The sequence below is a fragment of the Artemia sp. Qi Xiang Cuo genome, chromosome 7 (assembly GCF_049724085.1).
Source record: "Artemia sp. Qi Xiang Cuo chromosome 7, ASM4972408v1, whole genome shotgun sequence".
NCBI classification, from domain to species: Eukaryota; Metazoa; Arthropoda; class Branchiopoda; order Anostraca; family Artemiidae; genus Artemia; species Artemia sp. Qi Xiang Cuo.
The window spans coordinates 903492-916755 of record NC_142800.1 but is presented as its reverse complement, the minus strand read 5'-3'; the positions used below and the strand labels follow the sequence as shown (position 1 = coordinate 916755).

The 13264-nt window shown below is 35.6% G+C and overlaps 1 protein-coding gene across 2 annotated transcripts in view; it reads left to right on the top strand.

Moving 5' to 3' along the window:
• Window positions 1-2923, top strand: part of LOC148949840 (short-chain dehydrogenase/reductase family 9C member 7-like) — a 162191-nt gene extending 159268 nt beyond the window's left edge. For both annotated transcript variants that reach the window (XM_089091325.1, XM_089091324.1), the window contains exon 6: window positions 2570-2923. In XM_089091325.1, coding sequence (XP_088947451.1) covers window positions 2570-2885 — 316 coding nt within the window. In that variant the 3' untranslated portion in view covers window positions 2886-2923. The remainder of the gene's footprint in view (window positions 1-2569) is intronic.
• Window positions 2924-13264: the final 10341 nt, after the last annotated feature.

Here is a 13264-nt window from a genome sequence, read left to right as displayed (position 1 = left end):
ATTCGCAAATGAGCTGTAAGTTTCTTGAAGAGGGTTTTCGGCCCTGGCAATTCCAGGGGTGCAGGTTTTGTTTCGATCTGACGCCATTTTTTGGACGATTTTCGGTCATTTTCCGAAATTCCCTTCAATTTTTTTCAAACTAACATTTTACTAGTTAGACTAATTGAGACAAAAGTTACCATTCAGTTACAGAAACGTTACAGTTACAATGTGAATGTTGTAGTTGCAGAAATGACAATTTTTCTGACTTGCCAGTTTTTTTAAAGCCTCTTTTTTAATTTTTAGTTACTACGAGCCGTTGTTCGTTCCTTACTAGGTTGCAGAAATCGCTGCAACCATGACGTAGTAGTGGCACAAGCTAAGGTTATGGGCTCCGGTCCATTTGTTGTACGTATGCTTTCCTTTTTTGATAGATTAATTAAAAAAAATTTCCACAAAATAAGTTTTTCATAGAAAAGTAATGAGCTCCATTAAACCAAAAATGAGCAGAAATAAAATCAAATAATCTTCATAGCATAAATCTACCACAAATCACCTTCAATAAATAATGAAACCCAGAACGAATTGAAATTACATTAAGTAACCGAGTCAAACTTAAAAGGAGCAGAAATTAACATGATTAGGGCTGACAACCCCCATGGCTTCTCAAGACCAGAACATAATTTGCACTTTATTGAAAACGAAACACATCTTAGATATTTTCACTTTTTCAGCTTTAATAAATAAAAAATTATTAAGACTTTAAGGAATAAATATTAGTATATGTATATTAAACTGACAATCCACGTTCATTTGTTTGTTTTTTTCCAGTAAAGTGTAAATTATGTTTTGGTCTTGGTATCTAAATTATATACTTGGGCAAAAATACTCAAAATACGATGGTGCACCAAAAAACCTCAACCCTTGATTTTCGTATGCATGAGTTCATGTATCGTTTTGGACTAAATATTTTTTTACTCTCCGACTCATCATGGCTTATCACCCGTCCTTTAACACCCCCGCTGTAGGACCAAACAATAGACTCCGACAAATCAATCAGAATTGTCCACAATTAGTTATTTACTCAGCTTCTTGTAACGAGAGACTTTGTAGAACATTTGTTCCTTATTTAACTCGAGACTTAAATGATAAGGCCTTATGAAACTTTTGATGTAGCTTATTATACGGATTTGCGTAATGTTTCCTTGTGAATCTTACAGTTTCCACTTGACTGTATACATGATATACGTGCAATAGCGTTTCATAAAAGTGGATGAAGATTTGCTAGATGTTTTCCAGAGAAATTGCTTAAGGTTTGTTCTGGGTACCCGGCTGACTGACTGTGTTTCAAACAATAGGCTATACGAAAAATGTGGCTCAATACCGCTCTCTAGGGATATAAGGAAAGAAAGGTTGAGATGTCTAGGGCACGTTCTGTGGATGAAGGATGACAGATTGCCGAAGATTTTCCTTTTTGATAAACCGTCTAGAACAAAATGGAAAGCAGGAAGTCGTCGTCTGGGGTGGGAAGACGTCGTAAAGAAATATTTAAAGGAAATGGGAACTTCGTGGGTGGGTGTAAAAAGGGAGGCTTTTAATAGATTGGGATGGAGGAGGAGCGTGCGTAGCTGTGTTGGTCTCAGGCGGCTTGGTGCTGCGGTGAGTTGGCAGTAGTAGTAGTAGTAGTAGTAGTATCTTAAGTATTGAGATAATACAGGTTACTTCATGTGAAATTATATTCTTTGTAATGGATGTTCCTGCTCATAGAGAAATGAGACATTTTGATTAATCTCTTCACAGTTTTCTGTCTTAAATTAGTTCTACACGGTTCAAATAATTTATTGTTATAAGTTAGGAACTACAAAAGATACAATTTTTTTGCTACGCTAGGCTTTTACTAGATACTATGCTATATATCCCTTAGTTCTATGACAATATACCTTAGTTTTGCCTTAGGAATGATGTATGGACGCATGGATGATAGATAGACTTATCTATCAACAAATGAAATGAAATCATTTTTATACAATCCCGAAAAGGGCTTATGCCAGATTTGCCTTTCACTCACTTAGACTATCTGTCTTGGCTTTTGCTACAGTTAAACCATGGCTTGATGCCCACAGCTATTTGATTTTAATCTGTAATGATACTAAATAAAAGTTCAAATAGGGATAAAATCCCTATTTAATGATATTATAAATATTTACGTAATGATGCTGTTTTCTAAGAACCAAAAAATAAATTAGAGAAGTAATTGTTGAATGAAAAAATGTAGTTTACTATTTAGGTTTTTTATTTGAAAAGGTATGAAGAGATTGAGGATTTGATCAGGGGACTTGTTGCTTTCCCTTGGGTTTGTTGTAAGTGATGTCTATTTTATTGTGGTTTGTAAACATATCACGTCGGTTTTTAGTTCGTCCTAGAAAATAACTACCTTCTTTTTTTCATTTCTCTTTTTCACAGGGCCGATAAGACAATCAGAACTGTCATTAAAGAAACAGTCCTGTCTGTAGTTGTACGTTTGTTGTACTGCTATTTTCTCTGCTCCCTAATACAATTCTTATGTAAACTGGGTCTCGTTTCTTTACAGGGAAATGAACGAGATGTGGGACCGTATGACAGTTGAACAAAGGAAGGAAAACGAACCATTCTTTGTTGCATATCATAATAACATGGCTAAGAGTATTGATAAATATGACGAAGATGAATCCATACCAATACCAGAATATATAACTGACGCTTTTGAGTGTGCAATTCTTGACAAAAAACCGTTGGCACGTTATTCTGGTGCTCCTGGACTGAGTGCCAGATTCAAACGAGTTTTGCTCAAAACAGTACCTTTTATTTCTTCTTACTATACTAAAAGATTTTATAACGAAAATGTATTGTGTACAAGTGCTGTTTGATTATGTGTTACTTTAATAATAAAAATATAATTACAGGACCTGCCTTCACACATCTTATAACTCTACATTCTGTAAAGACATGAAAAGCTTAGTTTTATGGTATGTTTCTTTTTAAAGTAGCTAAGTCCTCGCATTTGCATACATGAACGTTAAGGGGAGTTTACCAACTAAGCTTAGTCCAAAGGGCTCCCAATGGGGGAATAAAAAATTTGAGCCTAATAGTACATGTGTTGATCTCAACTTACTTCAATTTAAGTGGAGCAAAATGTCAGAACATTTCCAAGTTTGCTTAAAAACGCCTAGATACGTAGAACATATAAAATAATCGTCATTAATTTTAAAGACTTTATGTGAGTACGCGAATCCGTTTTATAGCAATCCATAGTTGCACCTCAGCTTTTGAGGGGAGGTCAATTTTTTTTCTTGGTAGGGAAGGTCTCTGAAGTTCAGATTTCCCTTTTTTGGGCCAATATGTTTCATTTTTATGGAGGGTCCTTCGGATCAAGGTTCGATGGTTGGTTGAATAAGGGTATTTATCCTTTAATTTTTAGGAATGTTCAGTATAAGCATTTGACATTGATAATGAAGAGTTTAATACCACTACCTTCCCCCGCTTTTAAATTTTATTGCAAATTAATGGGATGTGTGTTCCTTCACTAATGTTTAACTTGTGTTTTGTTGGAACTAATGTATATTTTTGTGTTTTTACATTTATTTTTGTTTTCTGTTTCTTCTTTTTTTCCTAGAGCACACAGAGGATAATTATGCTCAATTACCAGTATTTGGAGCAAAGTATTGAGTTTTAGGTAAATTGTATTTGTAATTTTAATTCGGATGTATTATATTATTCAAACACTTTAAATTGCTAACTGGCTATGTTTGTTTACATTTTGATACGTTTTCAGTATATTACAAGCTATACTTTCACATATGGAATGGGGCTATTGATGGGATAACAGTCCCCTCGTTCTTGCGCTAATTTCGGTTTGTTAAGTCTTAAGGTCGCTTTCTACTTTCATTTGGATACTTCTTCTTTTTTACTAATTCAAATTTAAGAATCACTAAATAGTAAAAACTTTTTTTTAATTTTTATTTTGATGCAAGAAACTTTAAATTTTGCCAAAAAACGTTAAGAAATGGTAACGCAACTAAAATTAGAAAAGTTTGATTAAGTTCTTACATTCAACGTAAAAAATTACAGTGGAAAAACAAGAAAACGTATTTTTTTACCAAAAACAATGTTTTTCAGTGTGGTTTTAGGATGATAGAACCCAAATAAAATTACGGCTGGAAGATTAACTGTGAAAGGATTCTCTTACAGAAGAACGTGCCTAGAGCATTCCATTGCTTGAAGCTTATTAGACAATTATAGGCAATCTACCAGATAAGCTGTTCCTCCCTCCCCATCGTCAACCTTGTCTACAATTATATAGCTATTGATTTTTTTTTTTTTTTTTTTTTTTTTTTTTGTGTGTGTGTGTGTGTGTGTGTGTGTTATGGAACCCATTCATGAAATAATACTCACAGTTATCTTCCCTCTACCACTTACTCTGACACTCTTATACTCAAACAAAGTAAAGTACGTTCATAGTTAGGTTAGTACAACCGTGAATTATAAAGGTTTAAAATAGGCATAATGTGTCTATATGTATGGGTTGGGGTCCTCTGTTGATACAATCTTCTGGTAACTTATCCTTATTATTGATAGCACGTTAGCACTGTTATGACTGCCATGTATAAATGCTAGTCCTAAGACTTGTATATTAATGGTGGTTTCTCATTGGATTGGCCTCTCGAAGCCGTTTGCAAAACCTAGGAATGTACGCTTGTTCCTGAGGTGATTATTTTCAGCTGACTGATTATAGACCTTTTTTTGTACTTGTAACGTAGGCTACTTAACATAAGGGGCAACTTAACCAATTACCTTCAAATGGCTCAGAGAACTGATAGACTATTTGACTTATCCTAACTCTATGATTATCTAGCTTAGTTCTGTCCTAGGATGGATGACTATCTATCAACAAGTGAAATCAATCATTTTATACAATTTTGAAAAATTTATGCCAGCTTTACCTCTCACAGAGACCACCTGTCTTGCTTTTACTCTATTTAGCCATGGCTCGCAACTTTTTATTCACTTCCATCAAGTTGATTTTAATTTTTAAAAAAATGGGGTAAATTTTAATTTAACCACCAAGTTGATTTTAATTCAAAAAATACGGTGAATTTTAATTCAACCACCAAGTTGATTTTAATTAAAAAAATAGTTGAATTATAATTCAACCACCAAGTTGATTTTGATTCAAAAAATAGGGTGAATTTTAATTCAACCACCAAGTTGATTTTAAATCAAAAAACACGGTGAATTTTAATTCAACCACCAAGTTGATTTTAATTAAAAAAATAAATGAATTTTAATTCAACCACCAAGTTGATTTTGATTCAAAAAATAGGGTGAATTTTAATTCAACCACCAAGTTGATTTTAATTCAAAAAATACGGTGAATTTTAATCCAACCACCAAGTTGATTTTAATTAAAAAAATAAATGAATTTTAATTCAACCACCAAGTTGATTTTAATTCAAAAAATAGGGTGAATTTTAATTAAGCCACCAAGTTGATTTTAATTAAAAAAATAGGGTGAATTTTAATTCAACCACCAAGTTGATTTTAATTCAAAAAATACGGTGAATTTTAATTCAACCACCAAGTTGATTTTAATTAAAAAAATAGGGTGAATTTTTATTCAACCACCAAATTGATTTTAATTCAAAAAATACGGTGAATTTTAATTCAACCACCAAGACGATTTTAATTCAAAAAATACGGTGAATTTTAATCCAACCACCAAGTTGATTTTAATTTAAAAAATTAATGAATTTTAATTCAACCACCAAGTTGATTTTGATTCAAAAAATAGGGTGAATTTTAATTAAGCCACCAAGTTGATTTTAATTCTTCTGTTTCATGATAATGCTTCCACAATTGCCAAATTAGATGTGATATTTGTGCTTAAATTACTAGAGAAAATGATAAGGCTCCGATATTTTAGATCACTTAAATATTAAGGCATTAACTTTAAGTTAGTCAAAAACGATTATTCAAAGGTAGTATAACTTAGAACAGGGGCCTCCAAACTTTCCAGCCTTAGGGCCATACTGATTACTCCAGTTAGTTCCGAGGGCCAAAACCATATTATCATTGTTGGCGGTGGTAAAAAGTGAAATAGTCCACTGATGAAAAAAAGTCCGAAAAAGTACGCAACGTTTGAAAAAGGCTGCAAATCGGACTGAAGTCTACAAAACGGCAACACTGCATATTATTAATGTTCCTGTCATTATCTGTAATTTCTAGATTAGTCGTAGAGTACGAGCCATGAGGAGTAACGTAACACGATATCTGATGGACTGAAGCGGAAACTCACATCTAGATGGCAGTAATTGAAATATATAAGAAAGCTAAGAAAGTCAGTTCCTATGACACTGTTCTGAAATAAAATAGTGCTTACCTCCTTAAAACGTTTTTGTGCGTGTTTAAGTTTAAGACATCTTAGTAACAGTATTTTGATTTGAATTGTTGCTTTTGTGTGTGATTTAGTAGTATAGAAAAGAAGCGAAAACTTTATAGTGAATGCAAAAAATTCAAAGATCAGTGGAACATTCAGTATTCCGTTATTGAGTCCAGTAACAAGGCGCTATGTTTGATTTGCAATGAAAGCATAACCGTTCTCAAGGAATATAACATTAAACGTCATAATGAAACGAAACATTTTCAAAATTACTCAAAATATACAGGACGTTTGGGGACATAAAAATTCGAAGGTATGAAGTGCGGATTCAAATCGCAGCAATCTTCATTTAATAAACTCAAAACTGAACAAGAGGCTGCAACTCGTGCCAGCTTTCGTGTGGCTCTTGAAATTGCAAAACGTGGAAAAACATTCACCCATAGAGAAATGATCAAAGAATGCATAATTGCAGTAGCCAAATAAATATGCCCTGAAAAGGAAAATTTACTAAGAACTGTCAATGTTTCACCAAACACTGTGGCTCGAAGGGTAGAAAACCTGAGTGGTTTTCTTTGGCCTTGGATGAGTTAACGGATGTGTCAGATACTGCTCAGGTGTTGATTTATATTCGAGGAGTAGATAAAAGCTATGAAATGTATGAAGAACTTCTTGAAAGGTATAGTAATCATGGCATAACAAAGGGAAAGATATTTTTAAAGGAGTTGAAATGGCCATTAATCGAAAGAACCTTCGATGCAAAAACTTGAAATTTATTACAACTGATGGAGGCAAGAACATGAGTGGGAAAGATAAAGGAGCGGTAGCTCTTGTGTCAAAGGCTGTAGAAAATGACGGTGGTTCAAAACCATTAGTCTTACATTGTATCATTCATCAACAGCCTTTGTGCGGAAAATGTTTGGATATGTCTGAACTCCTGAAACCAGTCATATCATCTGTTAATTTTATTAGATCTTTTGGGCTGAATCACCGACAATTTATTGAAGAGATTTGAGAAAATGACTTACCTTATCTTACTGACGTACGTCGGCTTAGTTGTGGGAAAGTCCTTCAGCACTTTTTTGAACTCCGAGCAGTGATCGAAATTTTTTTGAATGAAAAGCATCGCCCTCTTACTGAATTACAAAACAGCGCATGGTTGTGGAAGTTAGCATTCTATGTTGATTTGACAAAACATGTGAACGAACTAAATTTGAGATTGCAATGTGAAAACCAGCATCTTCCTGATTTATACACTAATACTACTACTACTAATAATAATAACTCACCGCAGCACCAAGCCGGCTGAGGCCAACACAGCTACGCACGATCCTCCTCCACCCCAATCTATTCAAAGCCTCCCTTTTTACACCCGCTCACGAAGTTCCCATTTCCTTTAAATATTTCTTTATGACGTCCTTCCATTCCAGACGAGGGCAACGTTAATTCTGATTAGCTGAAAACGGACGGCTGAAAAGAACAATCTTCTGCAATATGTCCTTTTTAATTCGCACAACGTGTCCTAGCCACCTCAGTCTTTCTCTTATTATAGCCCTAGAGAGTGGTATTGAACCAAACTTTTCGTACAGCCTATTGTTTGAAATATAGTCAGTCAGCCATATACCAAGAACAATCCGTTAGCAGTTCCTCTGGAAAACATCTAGTAATTATTCATCCGCTTTTTGGAGCGCCCATGCTTCAGAGCCATATTTGACCACTGTCATCGCTGTAGCTTCTAATCTTCTAATCTTGGTTTGCAAACTTATCTTCCTATTCTTCCAGACTTTATATAACTGTGAAACAACACCCTGAGCCTTGGCTATTCTATTTTTAACATCTTCACTGCTCCCACCATCTTTACTAATAATACTACCAAGGTAAGTGAAGCTGCCCACCTGATCAATCTTATCATTACCCAACGTCACCTTTTCATCTTCACTTATTCCTAGCCTTAGTGACTTAGTCTTCCTAACATTAATTTTCAAACCAATTCTAGCACCCTGAACTCGCAAAACCTCTAAAACTTCATTCATTTCGCTCACACTTTCATCTAGGATGCTTAAACCATCAGCATAATCCAAGTCCAGGAGACTTTTTCCTCCCCATTTGATTCCGTGGTCTTCCATTGCCTTTCCTGTGCTCCTTAAAACAAAGTCTATCAAAATAATCCATATAAAGGGGGATAGAACACAGCCCTGCTTAACTCCTGATTTAATACAGAACCAGCTGCTAACCTCATTTCCTACCTTAACCGCAGCAGTGTTATTCTCGTACATAACACTAATAACCTTAATGTATTTGTCTGGTATACCATACAAGGATAAAACCTTTACTAAAGCTCTTCTATCAACAGAATCGAACGCTTGCTCGTAATCTATAAAACTGAGGACCAAAGGTGTTTGAACACTCAGGCACATCTCAATTATTAGCCTAAGAGTGAAAATTTGGTCGACACATCCTCTACCTTTTCTAAAACCGCACTGCTGTTCTCTTCAAACTTTGTCAACGGCATCTCTTAGTCTAAAAAGTATCATATTACTAAGTAATTTGCTACCTACAGAGACCAGACTAATGCCTCAATAATTATCATACTCACTTTTATCGCCTTTCTTATAAAGGGGTTTAATTAAGATTTTTCTAAGATCGTTAGGTACTTCCCCTTTTTTAAAAACCATATTCATAATCTTTAGTAACTTATTTTTAACCTCAGCGCCACCATATTTAAGAAACTCATTTACCACCCTGTCAGTACCTGGAGCCTTATTATTCTTTAATCCTTTTAATACTGTTGCTAATTCCTCCTCACAAAACATATCTTCCTTCACATCCGAAGTATCACAAACTATTTCATTTTCCTCTATATTTTTCCCTGTAACTCTATCTCGGTTAAGCAAGTTCTCAAAGTGTTCGGCCCATCTCTCTTTATTTTTTTCTTTATCAGTGATTGCGACCCCATTCCTATCTTTAACTGGGACAAGTCCGGATTGACTACTCCCTCTCAGTTTGTTAACGTGCCAGTATAATATTTTACTATTATGCCGTCTAGCTGCATCTTACAGATCCTCGGCAATTTTATCCATGGCCTCCACTTCACACCTCCTTACTTCATATTTTAATGCTTTCTCCACTCTGTTTACATTTATTTTTTTTTCATATAATTTATCACTCAGATAGTTCTTGAAAAATTTCTTTCTCCTTTATATTAAACATAAAGCTTTTTCACTAATATTCTTAGCTGCAGTTCTAGCTTTCTTCCCTAAAACACCTTCAGCAACTTCACAAATTTTTTTTTTTTAATTATTCCAACCATCTTCCACATTATAAAATTTTAAACTCTCAAGTTTAGTATTTAACTGTTCCTGGAAAGGTTCTCTCAAATTCTCATCCTGGAGTCAAACAACATCATAGCTTCCCGGGAGGTAGTTACCCTTCCTAAATTTCAGCTTTAAATTTACCCTAGAGACTATTAAATGATGGTCTTTACTTTTAACATCAATAACAGGACTTCTGTATACCCTGATATTTTGTATTGATCATGCAAGTCTCCCGTTTTCTGTGAAATAATAACAAGGTTTGCTGTCTTACCATCACGTGAATACCATGTTAACGTATGGGCCATTTTATGACCCAAACACCGTATTGGTTATAACTAGATTGTTATACCTAAAAAATTGCAACAGTCTGTACCCATTACTGTTTTCTTTTCCTACACCAAATTTACCTAGGCTGGGATACCATCTATCCCTATTTCTACCAACCTGGGCATTAAAATCTCCCAGTAATAAAGTCATATTTCTACCTGGGACCTTGTCTATTTGCTCCTGTAACTGTAAGTAAAATTCATCTGAGTCCCTAGTATCTCTGTCTGTTGGTTCTACAGGGGCGTATACTACTATAACTGAAACCCTGAACTTTCTAGTCATGAAATGAGCAATGAGTATTCTATTATTAATACCTTCCCAGCCTAAACAAGGCTTAGCAGCTTCCTTATTCATCATGAGCCCTACTCCCTGTCTATGTGCCCCATCCTTCCTGCCTGAGTAAACAAATTCTATATCACCTAATTTCATGCTTCCAACCCCTGGGATATGAATTTCTGAAACTCCTGGTAAGTCTAGCTCTAATTCTCTGCAATTTTCAACCATACTTTCAATACAAAGGTCATTTTTTAACGTTATAGCCTTACAATTTTTAGTCGTCATGGTGTTCTTCTCGTGGCTATCTATTTCGTATCGGGGAGAGCCATGATCCCGAAAAACAGAGTATGCCAGAATTCAACCATCTCTCCTAGTCTACATAGTATTGATTAAGCTAGCTAAGAACCAGACCAAACAAAGTCACTGGGGTCTCCATTAATGGAGGCTTTGTGCAATCCTGGGCCCATCTTGGTCACAACATGGTTTTCAACACTTGGCGATGCACTTCTATCAACAAGAGTCGAAATCCTGCACAGACATTCTCAAGCCTATTACCTCCGACTCATTATATATTCATGCCTACAAATATTATGCTACTACGGGGAGGCAACCAATAATAGATAAATTAGTTAGGAAGAGGTTTTTCAGCCCAAATATTACACTAATTTATAAACGAATAGCATCACTTTTACTGGGAGTATCAATTTCAAAGAGTTAATTATCTGTTTCCTTTGCTCGGCACATTTTGGAAATTCAGGCCTTCTATAACGAACAATTCGGGGTTAACATTTGAACTCGGTTCAAGTTTTACTCTCCATTTCACACATTTGGCTATGCAGAGGCCGATTGCAAACTATCCATATTCGAAGCCACAGTTTTGCCCGATTTTTCACTGATTTCAGTTCAGGATCTTCTTTTCAGAGGGGGTTGCCGATTTTTTCTTGGATAATGAACTAAGGAATGCAAAAGCTGTAATTTGGGCTCAAGTTTTCTCAAGCGATACGATGTGTCACGCAGGGCGGAAGAGCAGGCATGTTACAAGTATGCAAAAGATATAATTAAACAGCTTTCCTTGTGTGAGAATAGACAACTGGATAATATACCAAATTATGTTATCATTTCTCCAACTGAAGTACCAGTTATTCCTACCGTGACCTACCATAATATTGCAACTCCAGACTCTACTTTAAACTTCATCGAAGAGAAAGTGACTGCTTATGATTCAAGTTTTCTGTCGCTCCCGAACATACCAATCCGAAACATCTCCACTAATGTGATTTCTAAGGTTCCTTCCAATCTAGATAATCTTCTGAATCACAGCAAAATTATTGACAGAATCCACGGTCATGAGGCCGTCCAAAGTGTAGAATCCTCGGGTGATGTATTACTTGTACGAATAAATCAATCTGCAGCAAAGGATTTTACTGATGCTGTTTCAAACGTTTTTAAAGATTGTGATGTTAGGCTTCGCAAAGTGACCTATTGCGGGGTCATCAAAGAAATAGCTATAAGTTATGACGTACATATGTTTAACAGTTGTGACGGCGTTATTGATGCGTTACGCCTGGGGAACTCGTAGCCAGTGAAAATAAACTTTTCTGATGGAATTACACGAGCTAATTCCTTGCGTCTCGAGATTGAAGTGGGTTATGAAATGTTCAGAGTACCTGAATTCTTGAGGCCTCCTCGTTGCTGCCATAAATGCCAATCGCCAAAACATGACAAAGCTTGGAATCTGCCCGTTCAGTGATCATGTTGCGCAGGAGAACACGTATCTACGCGTGATATACCTTGTCATGCATATCCAAAGAGCGCCAATTGTGGAAGATCCCATGTTTCATACAGCTTTAAGTGCCGAATATTAAGGGGTGTTCTGATTAAACTTACTGACTGAAAATGAATGTTAACATAAATATAATATTTTGTTGATTTAATGTAAATGGCACAAAGGATAAAGACATACAATCAATCATAAACTAAAAGATTCCGATGTTCTACTCCTACAGAAACATCTTCTCTTGGCTGTTTTCGTAGATTGTCTACGCAGAATAACTGGTTATCTTGTTTTTCAACTAATAATCGCCGAGCAAGAGGCAAGCCGTCAAAAGGCTTGGCTTGTTTGATGAAACGGCCACTTGCCCTCTTATGTCCAGGTTTGTTCTACTCATCGGATAATATTATTGCTATCAAATTTGGTGACTTTGTGCTAATAAACATTTACCTCCCCCATGATCAACGACGGTTTGCTTCATTAGCAAAATTTTCGAGTGCATCTTCATCGCTAAAAGGCCTGCTAATTGGCATAAATAACCATGGTTATCGCTGGATAACAATTGTTGATTTTAACTATGACATTCATAGCGATTCTGTTCGTTTCGAAATAGTTCTGAATTCCCTTCCCATTGATTACCGGATTGTTCTGAAAATTATCAGCCACATCTATACTCTTAACAGTGGGACAGTGCCTAATACTGATCATTGTATATACTCTTGGGACATAATTTGGTCAAATCCGTTACAAGTTGATGAAAATGAACACGGTTTGACCATATCCTCCTATCCCTCATTGTCACCATCCTTGTAAATCCTTCTAGCAGTGAAAACCGGTCGAATAAGAAGTGATGTTCTAAGCAGAAAGGGAGTAGAGCTAATTGGCCCCTTTATCTGATAACTTTGTCTTCCTTGCTTTCCAATCCGTAAGTGCCTTTTCATCTACTGTGTTATAACTGGTACTACTATCGGGTATTACCACCAGATAGTGATGCATTTAAGGCAAGCTGAGTAGGTTGCTGTCCCAATAATTCGTGTTTAAATAAAAAGCCGCGGCCAAATCTTGAAAGGAGATCCTGAACTGAAATCAGTGAAAAATCGAGCAAAACTGTGGCTTCAAATTTGGGTAGGTTGCGGTCGGCAGTATTTGAAATTAAGCGTAAAACTAGAAACGTGTTCAAACGTT